The sequence below is a fragment of the Schistocerca piceifrons genome, chromosome 3 (genome assembly GCF_021461385.2).
Source record: "Schistocerca piceifrons isolate TAMUIC-IGC-003096 chromosome 3, iqSchPice1.1, whole genome shotgun sequence".
Classification (NCBI taxonomy): Eukaryota; Metazoa; Arthropoda; class Insecta; order Orthoptera; family Acrididae; genus Schistocerca; species Schistocerca piceifrons.
Window position 1 is genome coordinate 390549299 of NC_060140.1, and position 16681 is coordinate 390565979.

Sequence of the window (16681 nt, forward strand, 5' to 3'; positions counted from 1 at the left end):
TTAACAACAGAAAAAAAGAACTGCAAGTTTTCAACGATTTGAGGATGTAGTTTTCATTTACATTGGGAAGTTTGACCAATAACTATGAAATTTCAGCATATTAGATACTAAACAGTTCTTTCCAGTTTTTTGAGATTATATACACTATGAGATCAAAAGTATCAGGACACTCAGAAAAACATATGTTTTTCATATTAGGTGCATTGTGCTACCACCTACTGCCAGGTACTTCACATCAGCAACCTCAGTAGTCATTAGACATCATGAGAGAACAGAATGGGGCACTCTGCGGAACTCGCAGACTTCGAACGTGGTCAGGTGATTAGGCATCACTTGTGTCATACATCTGTATGTGAGATTTCCACACTCCCAAACATCTCTAGGAACAATGTTTCAAATGTGATAGTGAAGTGCAAATGTGAAGGGACACCTACAGCACAAAAGCATACAGGCCAACCTTGTCTGTTGACTGACAGACTGCTGACAGTTGAAGAGGGTCGTAATGTGTAATAGGAAGACATCTATCCAGACCATCACACAGGAATTCCAACTGCATCAGGAGCCACTGCAAATACTATGACAGTTAGGCAGGAAGTGAGAAGACTTTGATTTCATGGTCAAGTGGCTGCTCATAAGCCACACATCACACCAGTAAATGCCAAACGACTCCTCACTTGGTACAAGGAGTGTAAACATTGGAAAATTTAACAGTGGAAAAACATTGTGAGGAATGACAAATCACGGTGCACAATGTGGTGATCCGATGGCAGGGTGTGGGTGTGGCAGATGCCTGGTGAACATCATCTGCCAGCGTGTTTAGTGCCAACAGTAAAATTTGGAGCAGTCATGTTATGGTGTGGTCATGCTTTCCATGGAGGGGGCTTCCACCACTTCTTGTTTTGCATGGCGCCATCACAGCACAGGCCTACATTGATTTTGTAAGCACCTTCTTGCTTTCCACTGTTGAAGAGCAATTTGGGGATGGTGACTGGACCTTTCATCATGATCGGGCACCTGTTCATAATGCATGGCCTGTGGCAGAGTGGTTACATGACAATAACATCCCTGTAATGGACTGGCCTGCACATAGTCGTCACCTGAATCCTATAGAACACCTTTGCAATGTTTTAGACTGCCGACTTCTCCTCAGTGCAGTGATCTGTGAAGAGTGGGCTGCCATTTCCAAAGAAACCTTCCAGCACCTGATTGAACTTATGCCTGCAAGAGTGGAAGCTGTCATCAAGGCTGAGGGTGGGCCAACACCATATTGAATTCCAGCATTACTGATGGAGGATGTCACGAACTTTAAAGTAATTTTCAGCCAGGTGTCCAAATACTTTTGATCACATAGTGTATATTACAAGTAGGAACTCTAAATAAATTTATGCATAAAAATGACCTGCATGGATGCTTTTCTTTCTGCTGCTTGAGAATGCGTACAAGTAGAGACTGGGCACGGAGTGCTATAAGCTACATTTGGTAACATTGCCATATGCCCGCCTCAACTGTCAATACCAATCATTCATCTCACAAACTATAGGGGCAGAATTATAGTCTAGCACAAGCTGTTCCATGTCAACCATCAATCTGTGAGCAACTAGGCATCTGTGAGCAAAACTTGCCAGCGGTGGCCAAAGAGCTGATGCACAGGCAGCCAGCTTTGCTGTAACCTACAGCCCACTGGTAGGGGTTTCAAAGTGGTTCCCACACGAGTAGTACATGTGCAATAGAGCTATCTGGTAGGTAACACACACTGCTGGTGCCAGCCTTTGGGCAAACCAATGGGCACTGACAACCACATGTGTACTAGAGGGCAACCTTGAAAGAAACTTATGTGTGGAATATTCTCTCAGAAATAAAACAGACATAAGATGCTCATGAATGACTAGTCAAATTTCATTCTCACATCAACCATCACATGACTGATGTGAGAATGAATTTTAAGTATTCATTCATGAACATTACATTCACCCAGACCCCATGATCTCAGCCTCGGGATGATGGGATTGCCTAGTAGGATAATTCAAAGTGAAGTAGAGCTGTAACGATCTGCGAATAGTTAAAAGTAAAATGATAAAGACACAAGAGCTTTGCCTTCCATCCATCTTTCCAAAAATTCCTCTATTATTACCAAACTGAACTTCTGTGAGACCATCTATATTGTTTCCAGTTTCCATTTACATCCTTGTAGTGTATTTATTTTATGTTGATTTCTCAACAGATTTGTTTGGAGAGGTTAGAATAGCAATAAAATTGATTGGATTCAACAAATCTTGTGTAATGAACACTCTGATGGAAGAGTAATTTCAGCTCTATCGTCCGCAGCTCGTGGTCGTGCGGTAGCGTTCTCGCTTCCCGCGCCCGGGTTCGATTCCCGGCGGGGTCAGGGATTTTCTCTGCCTCGTGATGACTGGGTGTTGTGTGCTGTCCTTAGGTTAGTTAGGTTTAAGTAGTTCTAAGTTCTAGGGGACTGATGACCATAGATGTTAAGTCCCATAGTGCTCAGAGCCATTTGAACCATTTTTTTCAGCTCTATCAAGTACAACAAACATGTGATATACTGTATTTCTTTATGTGCACAACATAAATTTAGTTTTGTCAACTTCATTCAAGAAATTCTAAACATCTGATTCAGCATTACTCACCTGTCACCACCATAGAAGAGCAGAACTCCAAATACAATTGAAATGAACAGGCTCACTGAGAATACCATATTTGGATACATATCCTTCTCACACACCCAGTTCTCCTGGGAAGTAACAGTGGCCGAAAACCAAGAGTTGTCATAATCCCATCCATGCATACAGGGAACTGTTTCATTTCCCTGCCAGACATCCTTGTACATAAGGCACTTGGTGTATTCCCCATCTTCCCTGGAAATAGAGATGCAGTGATGTCTCTAAACACAAAATGATCTCACATACGACTGCAAATACACATTTCACATTTGGTGAATAAATTCGGTAATTGCTGATTGATGGAAAAATTCTTATGCATTTACATCTGCTTTTAATTGCTTGCCAATGCAAGAAATGTGAAGCAAGATATCTGTTTTCATAAAATACATTGTACTTACTCTTTAAGTCACAAAGATTTCAATTTTTCCTTCTTTTATTCTAATGTATGGAAAGCTCTAGTTGAGAATTATTTGAGAATAAAGGAAATTAGTCAACACACACACACACACACACACACACACACACACACACACAGAAGAACTGCATGCACATCCCTGTCTCTCCACATAATGCTCAGCCTACTGCCAGTTCTTTCCTGGGATGGGGTGGGGTGGGGTGGGGTGCACTCAGCTCAGAAAAGTTGTTGTTGTTGTTGGTGGTGGTGGTAGGATCCAGATGGCATGGGTTATGAAGCAGCCATTAAAATCACATATGTTGTGACAATGGGTTGTCCACCTTGTTTTGGCAACAGTTTGGAGGTGCCCATTCATTATAGTTGACAAGTGGTTAGTTACTATATCAGTGTAAAATGCTGTGCAGTGGTTGCAGCAGGGCTGGATAAAATATGGCTGCTTTCACAGGTAGCCCAGCTTCTGATGAAGTAGGATAAGCCTGTGATTGGACTGCAGTAAATGGTGCTGAATGGGTGGATTGGGCAGGTCTTGCATATGGGTATTCCAGGGAGACTGGAGCTGGGAGTGACATAGGGATGAACTAGGCTGTTGTGGAGTTTGGGTGGATGGTGGAAAACTGCTTTGGGAGGGGTTGGAAATATCTTGGATAAGATGTCCCTCATTTCAGTGCATGATGATAGATAATCAAAGCCCTGACGAAGGACGTGGTTCAGCCATTAAAGTCCAGGGTGGTATTGGGTAACAATACTTCTTTCTGGATGGTTCTTGGGTGGATGTGAGCTTTGTGTGAGGATATGGCACAGGAGATCTGTTTGTGAATTATGTCTGGAGGGTATTGCCTGTCTGCAAAGGCCTTCGTGAGACCTTCAGCATACGGGGTGAGGGATTTCTTGTCACTGCAGATGCAGCTAACACAGTTGGCCAGGCTATTTGGGATGGATTTTTTTATGCAGAAGGGGTGCCAGCTGTCAAAGTGCAGGTACAGTTGGTGATAGGTGGGTTTGATGTGGACTGAGGTGTTAATGGAGCCATGTGAGAGAAGGAGAGTGACATCTAGAAAAGTGGCATGACGTGTGGAGGAGAACCAGGTGAAGAAGATGGGAGAGAAGGTGTTGAGGTTGTGGAGGAATGAGGATAAGATGTCCTGGTCTTTGATCGTGATTATCAAGATGTCATAAAGACAGAAAGATAGCCAAGCTCTGTACCTTTTCTTGGTGTACCTATTGACAGTGCAGTGCTGCTTTTATTCTAGGAAGTCAAGCAGAATTTCCTGATTTATTTATTTTAAAACCCTTTATTCCCATCACACTAATATTTGTCATGAATAACAAAGAGGAAATTGATAAAAAAATTTATGTAAGCATTCCAAGATCTCATTTTGCACACATTGCACTGCACAATAACAAAATCTCCGTAACAGCATGGTTACACAGTTTATAGAGGCTACATAGCATTTGTTTTTATAATTTTATCATGCCATACCAGCATTAGGTCTCTTATTGATCTTCAGAAGCACAATATAAGTATCATTATGTCATATGGACAAACATTTGTACATATATAATGCTACAATAAATTGTATGTACGGTTGATAGCAACACAATTGGACCATTGTAGACAAGAGAGCATGAGATTTGAACTGTCTTGCAATAGTAGCAAAAAAACTAATACCAAGTGTGACATCAGACAGAGGAAATGAGTCACCGATACAAGAAATGCATATTCAAAAAAATATATGAAAGTATTTTTATATGTATGTATGTATGTATGTATGTATGACATCTCCGAAACCAACAGACCAGATTCAACAAAACTTTATACACATATCACTTACTGTCTGGAAAGAATTGCTGTTGGGTAACAACCACTACCTATCAAAGGAAGTGGGGGGGGGGGGGGGGATGAAAAAGTAGTTTAGGCCATTAAACACAAATACCCAGATTTTATTCCAACAAGATTTGAGAATGAGAGCACTTAGAGACTTACAAAAAACTTTACACATAATTTCAAATCCTGACAAAACTTTTTCTCAGTTACAACGTCCATAAAATTTCAAAGGGAAACAAGTTTATCACTCAGTACATTTTCACTGTTCATTTTCACGTCAGATATGACATTTTAATTTATTTCTTCTATACTACTAAGTCCATTCATGACATTTTGCAGCCCGTGTTCATGTATACCACTGAATCTACCTGTAGAATTACATCAATGTGCAACACATATGCTAGACTATTGCTACTCCAACCATTCCTTGCACACACAAGGTGCCAGATTAGCAGAAATGCCAGACAGAGTATCTGAAATTTGTTTTAGAAACTTAGGGAACATACCTTATGGAATCAAAAGACACATCCAGTTTCGTAAAAAGATTTGTCCTTTAGTGTGTACACAGTGATGCCCACACCTGGGGGTTGGGGGGGAGGGGAGGGGGGGGGCAGCAACTTCCCCTCTAGCTCTTAGGGAAAGGAAAAAGCACATTTTAGTGAGGTCTTTTTCTTTCAAGAAAATAATTTAAATGTTGGCATCATGCACATTTTTATCAGGATCAGAAGTGGCACTTTTTATGGATACTTTCAACTCACTATTTGTCTTCCAAAATGTTAAAAATACTCCAATCCCATAGGTCTGGCATCACCCACCAACAAATCATTATATGGGTGCCCTTGTGTCTACATAATTACACAGTAGTATCACTCACTATGAAATATGTCCTCAATTTTTAATTGCCACAATGATGATATGCAGTTGTGGCATACTTTATTATGCAACCACTTTATGAGCATTACACTGGTACTTCATGGATCTGGTTGCTGTATAATGTACTCAAGGGAGATGTCTGCAGCTTCAGCACCAGCAGAGTGGAAGAACTTCATTCTCTCTCCTCCTATTTCCTCTTCTTTTTCACTTTCATCAGTACTTTGGAAGGTACCAACAGGAATTTGGAGCCTTGCTGACTTCAGTGCAGAGGCCTGCTGCACTAGATTTCTTGGTTGAGGATCTATGGGGCATACAGCCCAACTGAGGTGGACCCATGGATTCTCAACTGTCATATATATGGTGTGTCTGGTGGCCAGCAGAGTGCAGTAAACTCATTCTGATGGTTTCCAAACAATGCATGCACACTTTGAATTGTGTGTTGTGTTGCACTGTCCTGCTTGTAGATGCCATAGTGCCAATGAAAAAGAAGCTGCATGTACAGATGGACATGGGACCCAAGTATAGGTGCATACTTGTGTTGACGCATTCAGCCTTCCAGGATGACATCACCCAGAAAATGCCACAAAACCATTCCCTAAACCATAATGCTTCCTCCTCCAGCCTGGATCCTTCCAACAATTGTTGCAGGGCTATACATGCTAATGGTCACATGTATGATGGAGCAACACTGCATGATTAATCTGAAAAGGCCACCTGTCATCACTTAGTGGATGCCCAGTTGCATTAACTGCATCAAAATTCTAGACTTTGCCATTGATTAACAGCAGTCAGCATGGGTGAATGAACCATGGACCTGCTGTACATAACAATGATTGCTTAACAGTTGCTGGAGAGACACTATTAGTAGTCCATTGGTTCATTTGAGCAGTCAGCTGCTGAACAGTTGTGCACCTATTTGCTCATACATATTTCCACAGCCATCATGTACTCCTGTTATCAATGGTTCATGGTTTCCTCAGTGCCAATTTTTGCCTGAATGCTGGTTTTGTATGTTGCCATTTTGCCATGAACAGTATGCTTTAACCATGGCAGCAAACAAATAGTTTTGTAACTTAGCCATTTTGGAAATGCTTCCACCCTTTGCATGAGAGCCAATCATCACTGCTCTTTGAACATCAGATGAATCACTCCATTTCCACATTATGGCAATGACTGCACTCTTGTCTGTGACGCCCGATATTCTTTTCATACCTGTAGGAGTGGTTGGTACAATGGTGAGCTTAAAGCAAAAACCCTGGTCAGTGGTTTACAACTTTATCTCAGTCACAGTTACAAGAGCACAGAGTCAGAAAGTTAATGAAAAAAGGTGCTAAAACGCAGAACAACCACGGAGATGAAAAGTATAAAATAGATGACACACTTCCCCATTGAAGTCAATTGTTATACTCAATAGTTCAGTTGCCACATACCTTTCACTAATAGTGATGGCACCAGTCATTCGAGCGATTGTTGCACTTTGACATTGAACACAGGCTGTGCTCACATTAATGTGATTGGACAATGGATGTCACTGTGTTGCAAACAGTGTGGATGTTGAGATTACCCAGTCAGCATAAAAGGTAGTTTGACTCCCATTTGTGCCACAGCATGCTGTTAACGTTATTCACCATTTCTGTTGCTTGTATCCATTAACTTTCTTCTTGTTCTCGGCAGCTAATATTTTTGAAGGAAGCATCTTTTAAAACAAACCATTTTTATCAGCTCTGTACAAAGCATTGTTAAACTCTTCTTCCTCTATTGTCTTCAGCATCACACTTACAAACTCATCCAAATCTTTTTTGTTGGCTACGCAATTTTCCGCATTGACTGTCAGCTGCTGAACACCAAGTCATTTTCTTCCAGTTTAATAGCCAGCCCTCATTTACTCCAAACAAGTTACTATTACAAAGTTGTTTGTTAAATAGAACTGCATTTTCTTTTTTTATCACAACCTGATTGCAGTGCTGTATAAATCATGTATAAACAGCTGCATCTAGTTCTTTGTTTGTACTCTTTCACATCAACTTCCATTCCTCATCTCATTTTCCATTTGTGGTGTGTATTGTTGAATAACATGTTTCCTTTAAATGTCAAATACTTGCTCCTCCAACAGTGAACTCTGCAGCAATACTTTCTGTGAAGAACATTGATTTGATTTATACAAAATTTTGAGTTTGTACTTCAGGTCTAACATAACATGTTTCCTACAATGGAAGGAAACATTCCACGTGGGAAAAATTATATATAAAAACAAAGATGAGGTGACTTACCGAACAAAAGCGCTGGCAGGTCGATAGACACACAAACAAACACAAACATACACACAAAATTCAAGCTTTCGCAACAAACTGTTGCCTCATCAGGAAAGAGGGAAGGAGAGGGGAAGACGAAAGGAAGTGGGTTTTAAGGGAGAGGGTAAGGAGTCATTCCAATCCCGGGAGCGGAAAGACTTACCTTAGGGGGAAAAAAGGACAGGTATACACTCGCACACACGCACATATCCATCCACACATACATGTGTCTGCTTGTGTCTGTATGTGTGGATGGATATGTGCGTGTGTGCGAGTGTATACCTGTCCTTTTTTCCCCCTAAGGTAAGTCTTTCCGCTCCCGGGATTGGAATGACTCCTTACCCTCTCCCTTAAAACCCACTTCCTTTCGTCTTCCCCTCTCCTTCCCTCTTTCCTGATGAGGCAACAGTTTGTTGCGAAAGCTTGAATTTTGTGTGTATGTTTGTGTTTGTTTGTGTGTCTATCGACCTGCCAGCGCTTTTGTTCGGTAAGTCACCTCATCTTTGTTTTTATATATAACATGTTTCCTTTTAGAATACAACATACTGTACTGTGAAGAATGCCACCATTTCTGTTGGGATGTGGTACATTTATATCAGACAATATTACCATCTCAATAGGGATCTCAACCATGAATATTATATTTTTACTACACATCAGTTAGTCAGTTAATTTCATGCCATGAATATGTTTACTGTGTGAAGACAGATGCATTGGTACTCTTTCTTGTTTTCTAAATACATGTCCTTAATATGGCAGGAGAGTGTGGTTTTGAACCAAAAGTGAAGAGAGTCATTAATAAATGTAGCAATCAGTTGTGAACTAAAAGGAATATTTTACTCAGAAAGTGAACTTCATGAAATTGGACATGGCTGACATAAATACTTTACGGTCTATATATCTCGTACAAATTTATTTGCTTCGCACCAGCAGAGTTAATTCGGATTAGTTGGCTTGTTGCTGGGCATTTTTGACATTATCGGGAAATTATAAATTGTTACATTTTACTAATCTCATCGTTAGTTCTCCTAAGTTCTCGCCCTGTTTCCCTACTTTTATGACATTTCAAAGATATTCATAGGTAAACAAATAGAAAATTTGTTTGTTTCATATATTTGTTTCTTTGCATTGTCTTCAGTACTTTGTTTTGCTGCATATCACATGAAAGAGAAGTACTATCTCCAAGATGTAATGCAACTCCATAAGACTTGCACATTAAGTTTCTTGCCCTTTTTTTGTTTTTGGAACATACGTGACAGCTTCTTCATTTTTGTTTGTTTCTGAAATAAGTATTAGTTGGTGTCGCTTTATGTGACTGGAAAGACTGTTAACTAGATCATAATGAGACGTACGCAATGTAGTGACAGCCTCCAAGTTTTGCTCAGAAGCAGATACATTATCTTTTATCCACAAATCAGACAGTTTCAATAAAAAATTGTGAAATCTGAGACTCTTGATTTCTGCACTGAAATGTTGACATGTACAGAATGCATTAATTTATGCACAGTTAAAGAGGTACATGCAAACATTTTTTGACCATTTTATAGTTACTCTGTATATAGGGTAATAACTCAAATATTGGTCTGCCCGATCCACTCCTTTCATGTATTTGTTGTAGTCTAATACACCTTCAGGATTTTTTAAATTGTGTAATTGGTTTTTCTACATTTTCTTTGAGTGTCAGTCAAAGTGGCATTATGTATTTTGAGATCATTCATATCATTTTAGCTTTCAAAGCTCTCCATACCTGTGCAAATACTTCACCTTTCTGTTGGTGACAAGCTTCACATTGACTTTTGGCACTTTAACCTTTCCAGAAATCCTCTATTTTGCCGTATCATTCCACAAACTCGAATTTTCTTTTCAAGTAACTTCTCTGCAAGTTCTACACTGTTATAATTATTCATGTAGAGGTGATGCCACTTTCCATAAGAAGGTGTCAATAGTTGAATCACTGTTTTTGCTAAAGGCTGTCCTGTGCTGGAATATATCTTGAATGAGGAAATGTATCCCATACTCTTATCACACAGCATCCAAATGAGTATGCCATATTTGGTAATTTTTGATGAACTGTGAACTTTAAAATTAACTGTGTATACTACAGTATAATTCCTTCATCAGTTGAGATGTTTTGACTTAGATTAAAAGTTTAAATAAACTTGTTGGAAAAATAATCAATTACGAGTTGCAGTTTGAAAAGCCAGTCAGCATTATCCGGTTTATTATTGTTGTCGGAAAAATGTAAAAATGGTAATTTCTCTGAATTGGTTGTGGGACATCATTGCATGAAATATCGGTGTGTCTATCAATGGATTCGTTGACCTATTATCATCAATCCTCGCTTTTTTTTACAATTCCCATAAGAATAGCAAGCCCAAACCATTTTCTAGGTTTGGGTCTCGTAATGTTGACAAATTTGGTATTTTTTTTATCCAGTTTCCTTCTATTGCAATTTTGACTGTAGTACTTGTTGGTTTTGTTGCTAATATATTCAAATAGATCATTCCCAATACATAATTCTATGACATCCTTGACACACTGTGTATCTTTGGGAAATATGCTTGGACCCAGAGATCCTTCAAATTTATTATTGGTCCTTGGTAAATCAAAGTCTGACCACTTTGCACTGTCTTCTTTGCCTGATTCATCTGAATCATTTGCAACTTTAACATTTGCCAATATCTTCTTGGACATATTTCACTATCTTCTGACAATTCTGCTTCACTTTCATTTTTTTTTTTTTTTTTTTTTTTTTATGTCCATTGTCTTCTTCCACAGTCATTCAAGTCATCCAGAAAGTCAGAAAAGAGGTCCATACATTAATTGTAAATAATCATGTCATCTCTTTTGTCTGCCATCATGAAAGGGCACAAGTACATATGAAAACAAAAAACTTGGTGTCTGTAACTTATTGAAACCTAAACAAAACAGCAACAGATGGAAAAAGATACTAAAGTGCTGTCGCCATCCACTGCATGGTACTATGCTCATGACAACTGTGGTGTCGCTGGCCTTTGACTGCTATTTCACACACAGCACCGCTGTGGTGTCACCAGCCATTGACCGCTATTTTGTGCACAACACAACTGTGGTGTTGCCGGATGGCATAGTATTAAGATACCAGTGTTTGATGGAGAAGACTATGGGAACTGGAAATGGAGAATGTAAATTACCTGAAAATGAAGAATGCTCTGCAGTGGCTTCAAGAGTAAAAATGAGCATGGACAAGATGAGTCATTGCAATGAAGAAAACTTCCTGCAATGAACTACACACATGGAGAAATCTCGAATAAGCAACTAAAATTCCTGAGTAATAGGGAAACTGCATTTGAGATAGTGAAAAAGTTTAATGAATTATACTCCAAAGCATAAACAGCATTGCACATTGTGTGCAAAACAAATTGGACAAGCTGAGGTTACAAACTATAATGACATGGCAACATTCTTGAGTATTTCTGAAAAATTGGTGAATGAATTAAAATTAGGATGACAGAAAAGTAGCAGTTAAACTACATGTTGAGAACCTCAGTGTAATCATTGAGCTGTATCAGGGGCCTGTTTAACATTTTGAAAGAACAAGATGAGACAGTCAAATATGTAAAAAGTAAACTTCATATTATGGATTTAAAAGATGAGGATGGAAATGAAGATGTAAACTCCAACATATTTCACTGTGAGAAGAAAACCAGTATGAGCTACGAGGAGCAGTTGCGATACGGATGTAGCAAACCAAAACAACTTGAGAGGGACTGTCACCAGTAAGGAACAATCGGAGATTAAATAGATGTATGGTGGACATCATCGAGGAGGTGGTCATCACAACAGTTGGTAACATGAGCAAAGGAGTCAGCAGAGTGGGGTCAATGACAACTGGTCCCACAATATAAGTAAATAGTGTGGTTCAAGCGGAAGTCATCAAGCAGGGTGCTGAGGATGTCAACAGGATGGAACTGGCATCTGCCTCTGCATCTATACTCTCTAAACCACTATGAGGTGTACGACAGAAGGTATGGCAAGAGCATTTGTGTAAAGGAGGTACAACCTAGAATGGTGTGTAATAATGTTGAGTCAGGTAACAACATACAGGTGGATTGGTTGTAAGACAGTTGTTAATAATACAAAGAACTTTTATAGTCTGTAACCTTATAACAGCCTTTGAGTGCAAAAACTGTAGATGGTAATGTTTTGCAAGGTACGAAAGTAGAAATCTAATTAATTATTTTACATTTTACGATGATGTGATTCCAATTTTACATAAAAGGTATGGCAGAAATTTGATTAGCCATGCTAAAGTAAAAGAAAGACATAAAATTGTATAGGTAGAAAATATCTCAAAGGTTTTGATAAAGACAATAACTTACTTGCAATTGCTTTAAAAAAAGATGGGCTGTATAAAATGACAAGTAAAATTTACAAGAAAGAGATTAATGTTAATAGTGCCAATGACAAGGATAGCATGTAAGTAAAAGAGAAATGGTGTTGTGTACTTGGTCATATAAATTTTAGCAATTTGAATACCTTGGGTAATAATTTAGCAGATGGACTGTCAACGAATTTAGAATTATTGAGCTGTTAAGTTTGTACTGAAAACAAAATGCACAATTTGCATTTTGAAAACAGTAGAAGCAAAGCAAAAGAAACATTAGAGATTATTCATACTGATTTTAATGGGCCGCACTCAACTCAAGGTTTGCATGGGGAATGGTATCTTCTCATTTTTATTGATGATTATAGTGAGGCAGCTGGAGTCTACACTATTAAATCCAAAAGTCAAGTTTGTGTCTGTTTTTGTGGAATATGTTAATGAAATTGAAAATTTAACTGGTAAAACTGTTAACAAATTGAGGTGTCACAATGAGTAAGAATATTTAAATTCAGATGTGCATTAATTTATAAGACAGAAAGGATCATTTTAATTGCATGTCCTCTTCACTTACCTAAATTAAATGGTATAGCTGAAAGATACAACAGGTCAATTATGCATATGAGAAGATTCCTGCTGGCTTAATCAAGAGCAGATATGAGATTTTGGCCTGAATCCTAATGAGATATTGTTTAGGAAGAAACTTAACGTTGAGTATTTAAAGTTGTATGGAAGTAGGGTTTTTATACATGTGCCAGAACAGGCGAGAAAGTCAATGTGGGATTGTATGACTTGGGAATTTTAATTGGGTACAGTGAAGTTGGAAATGGAATATTAATTAACAATAAAGTTATCATTGTGAAACATGTTGAAACAGTGGAATATGATCTCAGATGTATTCATATTAAAGACTCTTCTTCAGGGAGTGAACATTTCAGTGATTGTAAGTGCAGAAGCTTAGACAGTGAATCAAACAAACAAATGGAAGAAAGGAGTGTCTAAGGATGTCCAAGAAAACAAACAGAAACAGGAATAAAAGTTGAGAACGTCAGCTAGAGAATGTAAAATGCCTGATGAATTTAATGATTATGTCATGAGTAACTTCATTTATGTTAACTTCTGTACTGCTGATAGTCCAGAAAATTATGAGGAGGCAATGAATAGTAATGACTCAGAAATTTGGAAGTGAGCAATTTTTAAGGATATTGAACACTTAAATAAAAATAAAGCATGGGAACTAGTAACTAAACCAGTGAATGTAAATGGTCTTGATGTAAAGTGGGTTTCTACAAGAAAATCAGTAACACTTGTAAAGAAAGATTAGTTGTCAGGGGCTTTCAACAAAAAAATTGTGGGTGATATTTATTCACCAGCTGCTATGATACAAACATGGAATGTTGCATTGTCAATTTGCTATCAAAAGGGTTTCACTGTAGAACCAATTGGAGTACAGACTGCATTTCTTAATGCTTAAGTTTCCTCAAAAATTTATGTGAGGCAACCTCCTGGATACAAGGATGGAACATACAAAGTTTTTAAGTTATTTAAAAATTTGTGGCTTGGTATGATTGCTTGGGTGAATTGTTAAAATGCCACAGATTTTGGAAGAAGTAAATGTGATTATTGTCTATATGTATTGAAAATATGTACTGGTATCACACTGTTTAACACTGCTACTGACTAACAACATTATTGTGCATGATAATTCATTGTTGTGCGCCACTTCGGATGTGGACCAGATTACTGAGAGGCCAGACTACTAAGGTTTGGATTAGCCAGAGTTTAGTATAGTTCAGGATATGTGACATCATATACACTGTGGTATGTGAAAACCTGTTGCATCATGCAAGATGTTTAAATTTGTTACCACTAACCTGCTGAATTGATTTCAATGAAATTTGGTAAGGAGACTGCTTGAACCATGAAGAAGAATATAGTCTAAATTAGAAAATCAGTGGTACAAAATACTTACTGATTTGAAGAATGTTATGCAAATTAGAGAAAAATATTTATTCTTTGAGAAACATATTTACTCTCCGACTTCTCATTATATCTGTGATGATGTGCTATGTGATAGAATTCAAAGTAATGAATACAATGCTTATACTATCTTCAATGTGTTGAATCCACACTTCAGCACTATTTTTACATAATGTACATGTTGTATGAGGTAGGGTATAGTTACTATGTACACTATGCGGTATTGAGAACTTTCTCTCATCAGCAACCCCTGCAAAATGATGAAAGAAAAGAAAAAAAGTTTACCACTTACTATGTTTTTGCTGTTCATGCAATAAAACTATCACATCAGGCATGACGTCGTGATTATAACAATTCATTTTTTCTTTCTGATAACACTATTAGCAACACATTTAGCAGACAATAAGCACATATGCCACTGAATGTACTGGTGCAACAACAAGTTCAGGAGATGTGAGGAGAGGAGGAAATGGACTGAGAGAAGGGCAGGAGGAGACAGATTGGATTAACAGAACTGAAATAAATACCAGGGCTATGCCAGGTACCCAGCTAACTGAATTATATGATTCACCCTTGTACTAAAGAACCTGAAACTTAGCTTTTGCTATTGGCTGCATGTTTATGATCAAATCACAGTTTATAACTTACATTAATAGTTGTTTAATAACACTTGAAACAATATGTAATCTACAACAAAAAAGTGTTTAAGGAAGATGGCAGATATGTACAAGCTGAAATTCATACAAAAATGTTATCACATAGTCATCTGAATGAATTAAAGTCTGCAAAGATAAAGTTCTGAACCTGTAAAAATTGTGTATACTAAAATAGTATATAAAATAATAATATTAATCAGCAAGTATTATGACAATGTAATCAAATGCTCAGGATGTAAACATGCAGCACATTGCTACCCTTCAATATAGATAATTTAAAATATTGTTCTTTGTATATAACAACTACACTTTAAAACTAGAGTTGCTACTATTGGAATAAACTAAAATATTAAATTTACTTTAATGAAGTTTTCTGATTTCAGCAGTAGCTCTTGAAATTAATCACTTTACTTTTTATTTTGCAAAACAATTTATTTAAAATCTGTTACTACTTTCTAAATTAAATCCTGTAATTAAACTTGCCTCAAGGTATTTGAGTCTCATCTTTATCTATGATAATGATGGAAGCTGAAGAAATGAATTAAAATTTGTGTCACATCCGAAACTTGTGGTACAAACTTTTTAATTCATTTCTTCAGCTTCCATCATTATTGTATCTAAATTAAGTTGAAGAAACACAATTTTATTGTTAATCATGGAAAACTGGAATCTTAACATTATAGAAATAATCATGCATTGTCAATCTACTGAATACAAGGGCTGCAGCTGCAGTCTTAAACAGTAGGCCACATGAGCTCCTTCCCCTTTTGCCTCATTGTTCTTTGGAAACGTATCTGGCTCAAGACTAGGAATTCTGGTTATTGTTATTGGCATTGGCATTCGTTCTGCGTTCTGCTCACATAGAACATGGCCTTGTTTATGGATTAAACATTCATATCTGGAGCAAACACAGAAGTGGTGACAAGTTCTCGCTCCCTGTCTGTTGAGTTTATGGTGATGTGTTTTAACACACTGGCATTGTTATGGATACCAAGCATCCAGAACTTTGGCAGCAACAGCTAACACTGCAGCAGCAGTAGTTTGTAGCTCAAGAGCAATAGCACCAAGACCTGCTGGCTGCTCTGCTGCAGTTCAAGTCCCAGCAGCAACAATTCTCTCAGTTACTAGCCATTGCTACACCTCCACAATCGTTCACTGCCTTCAGCAAGATTTCAGAAAGCAGGGAAGCCTGTCTCTGCCATTTTAAACATCACTTTTTTGCTTATGGTATTTCTGGTAGTCAGCAAAGTGCTTTGCTTTTATCTCTAAGTAGTCACAGATAAGAAAATGGTGCAGGAATTGTAACAACTCTCAGACCCTAAACTTCCAAACAACGAACACATGAAAGCCCTAGAGAGAAGAGAGAGAGAGAGAGAGAGAGAGAGAGAGAGAGAGAGAGAGAGAGAGAGAGAGGGGGGGGGGTGGAATTTAAGTAGAATAAATACTGAAATAAATGATCTACGTACTTGGGGAGGATGGGGGTGGAATATAGACGGAGGAAAAGAAAAATCTGAAATAAAAAAAAAAAAAGGACTCAGAAGGTTCTTCATAATTTATTATTCTTGCTGGAATGTAGACATGGAGCCAATGAAAGAAAACG

The 16681-nt window shown here is 38.0% G+C and overlaps 1 protein-coding gene across 2 annotated transcripts in view; it reads right to left on the reverse strand.

Moving 5' to 3' along the window:
- LOC124789403 (solute carrier family 22 member 7-like) overlaps positions 1-16681 on the reverse strand; it is a 169097-nt gene that overhangs the window by 97056 nt on the left and 55360 nt on the right. For both annotated transcript variants that reach the window (XM_047256746.1, XM_047256745.1), the window contains exon 3: positions 2646-2873. In XM_047256746.1, the coding sequence (XP_047112702.1) occupies positions 2646-2873 (228 nt within the window). The remainder of the gene's footprint in view (positions 1-2645; positions 2874-16681) is intronic.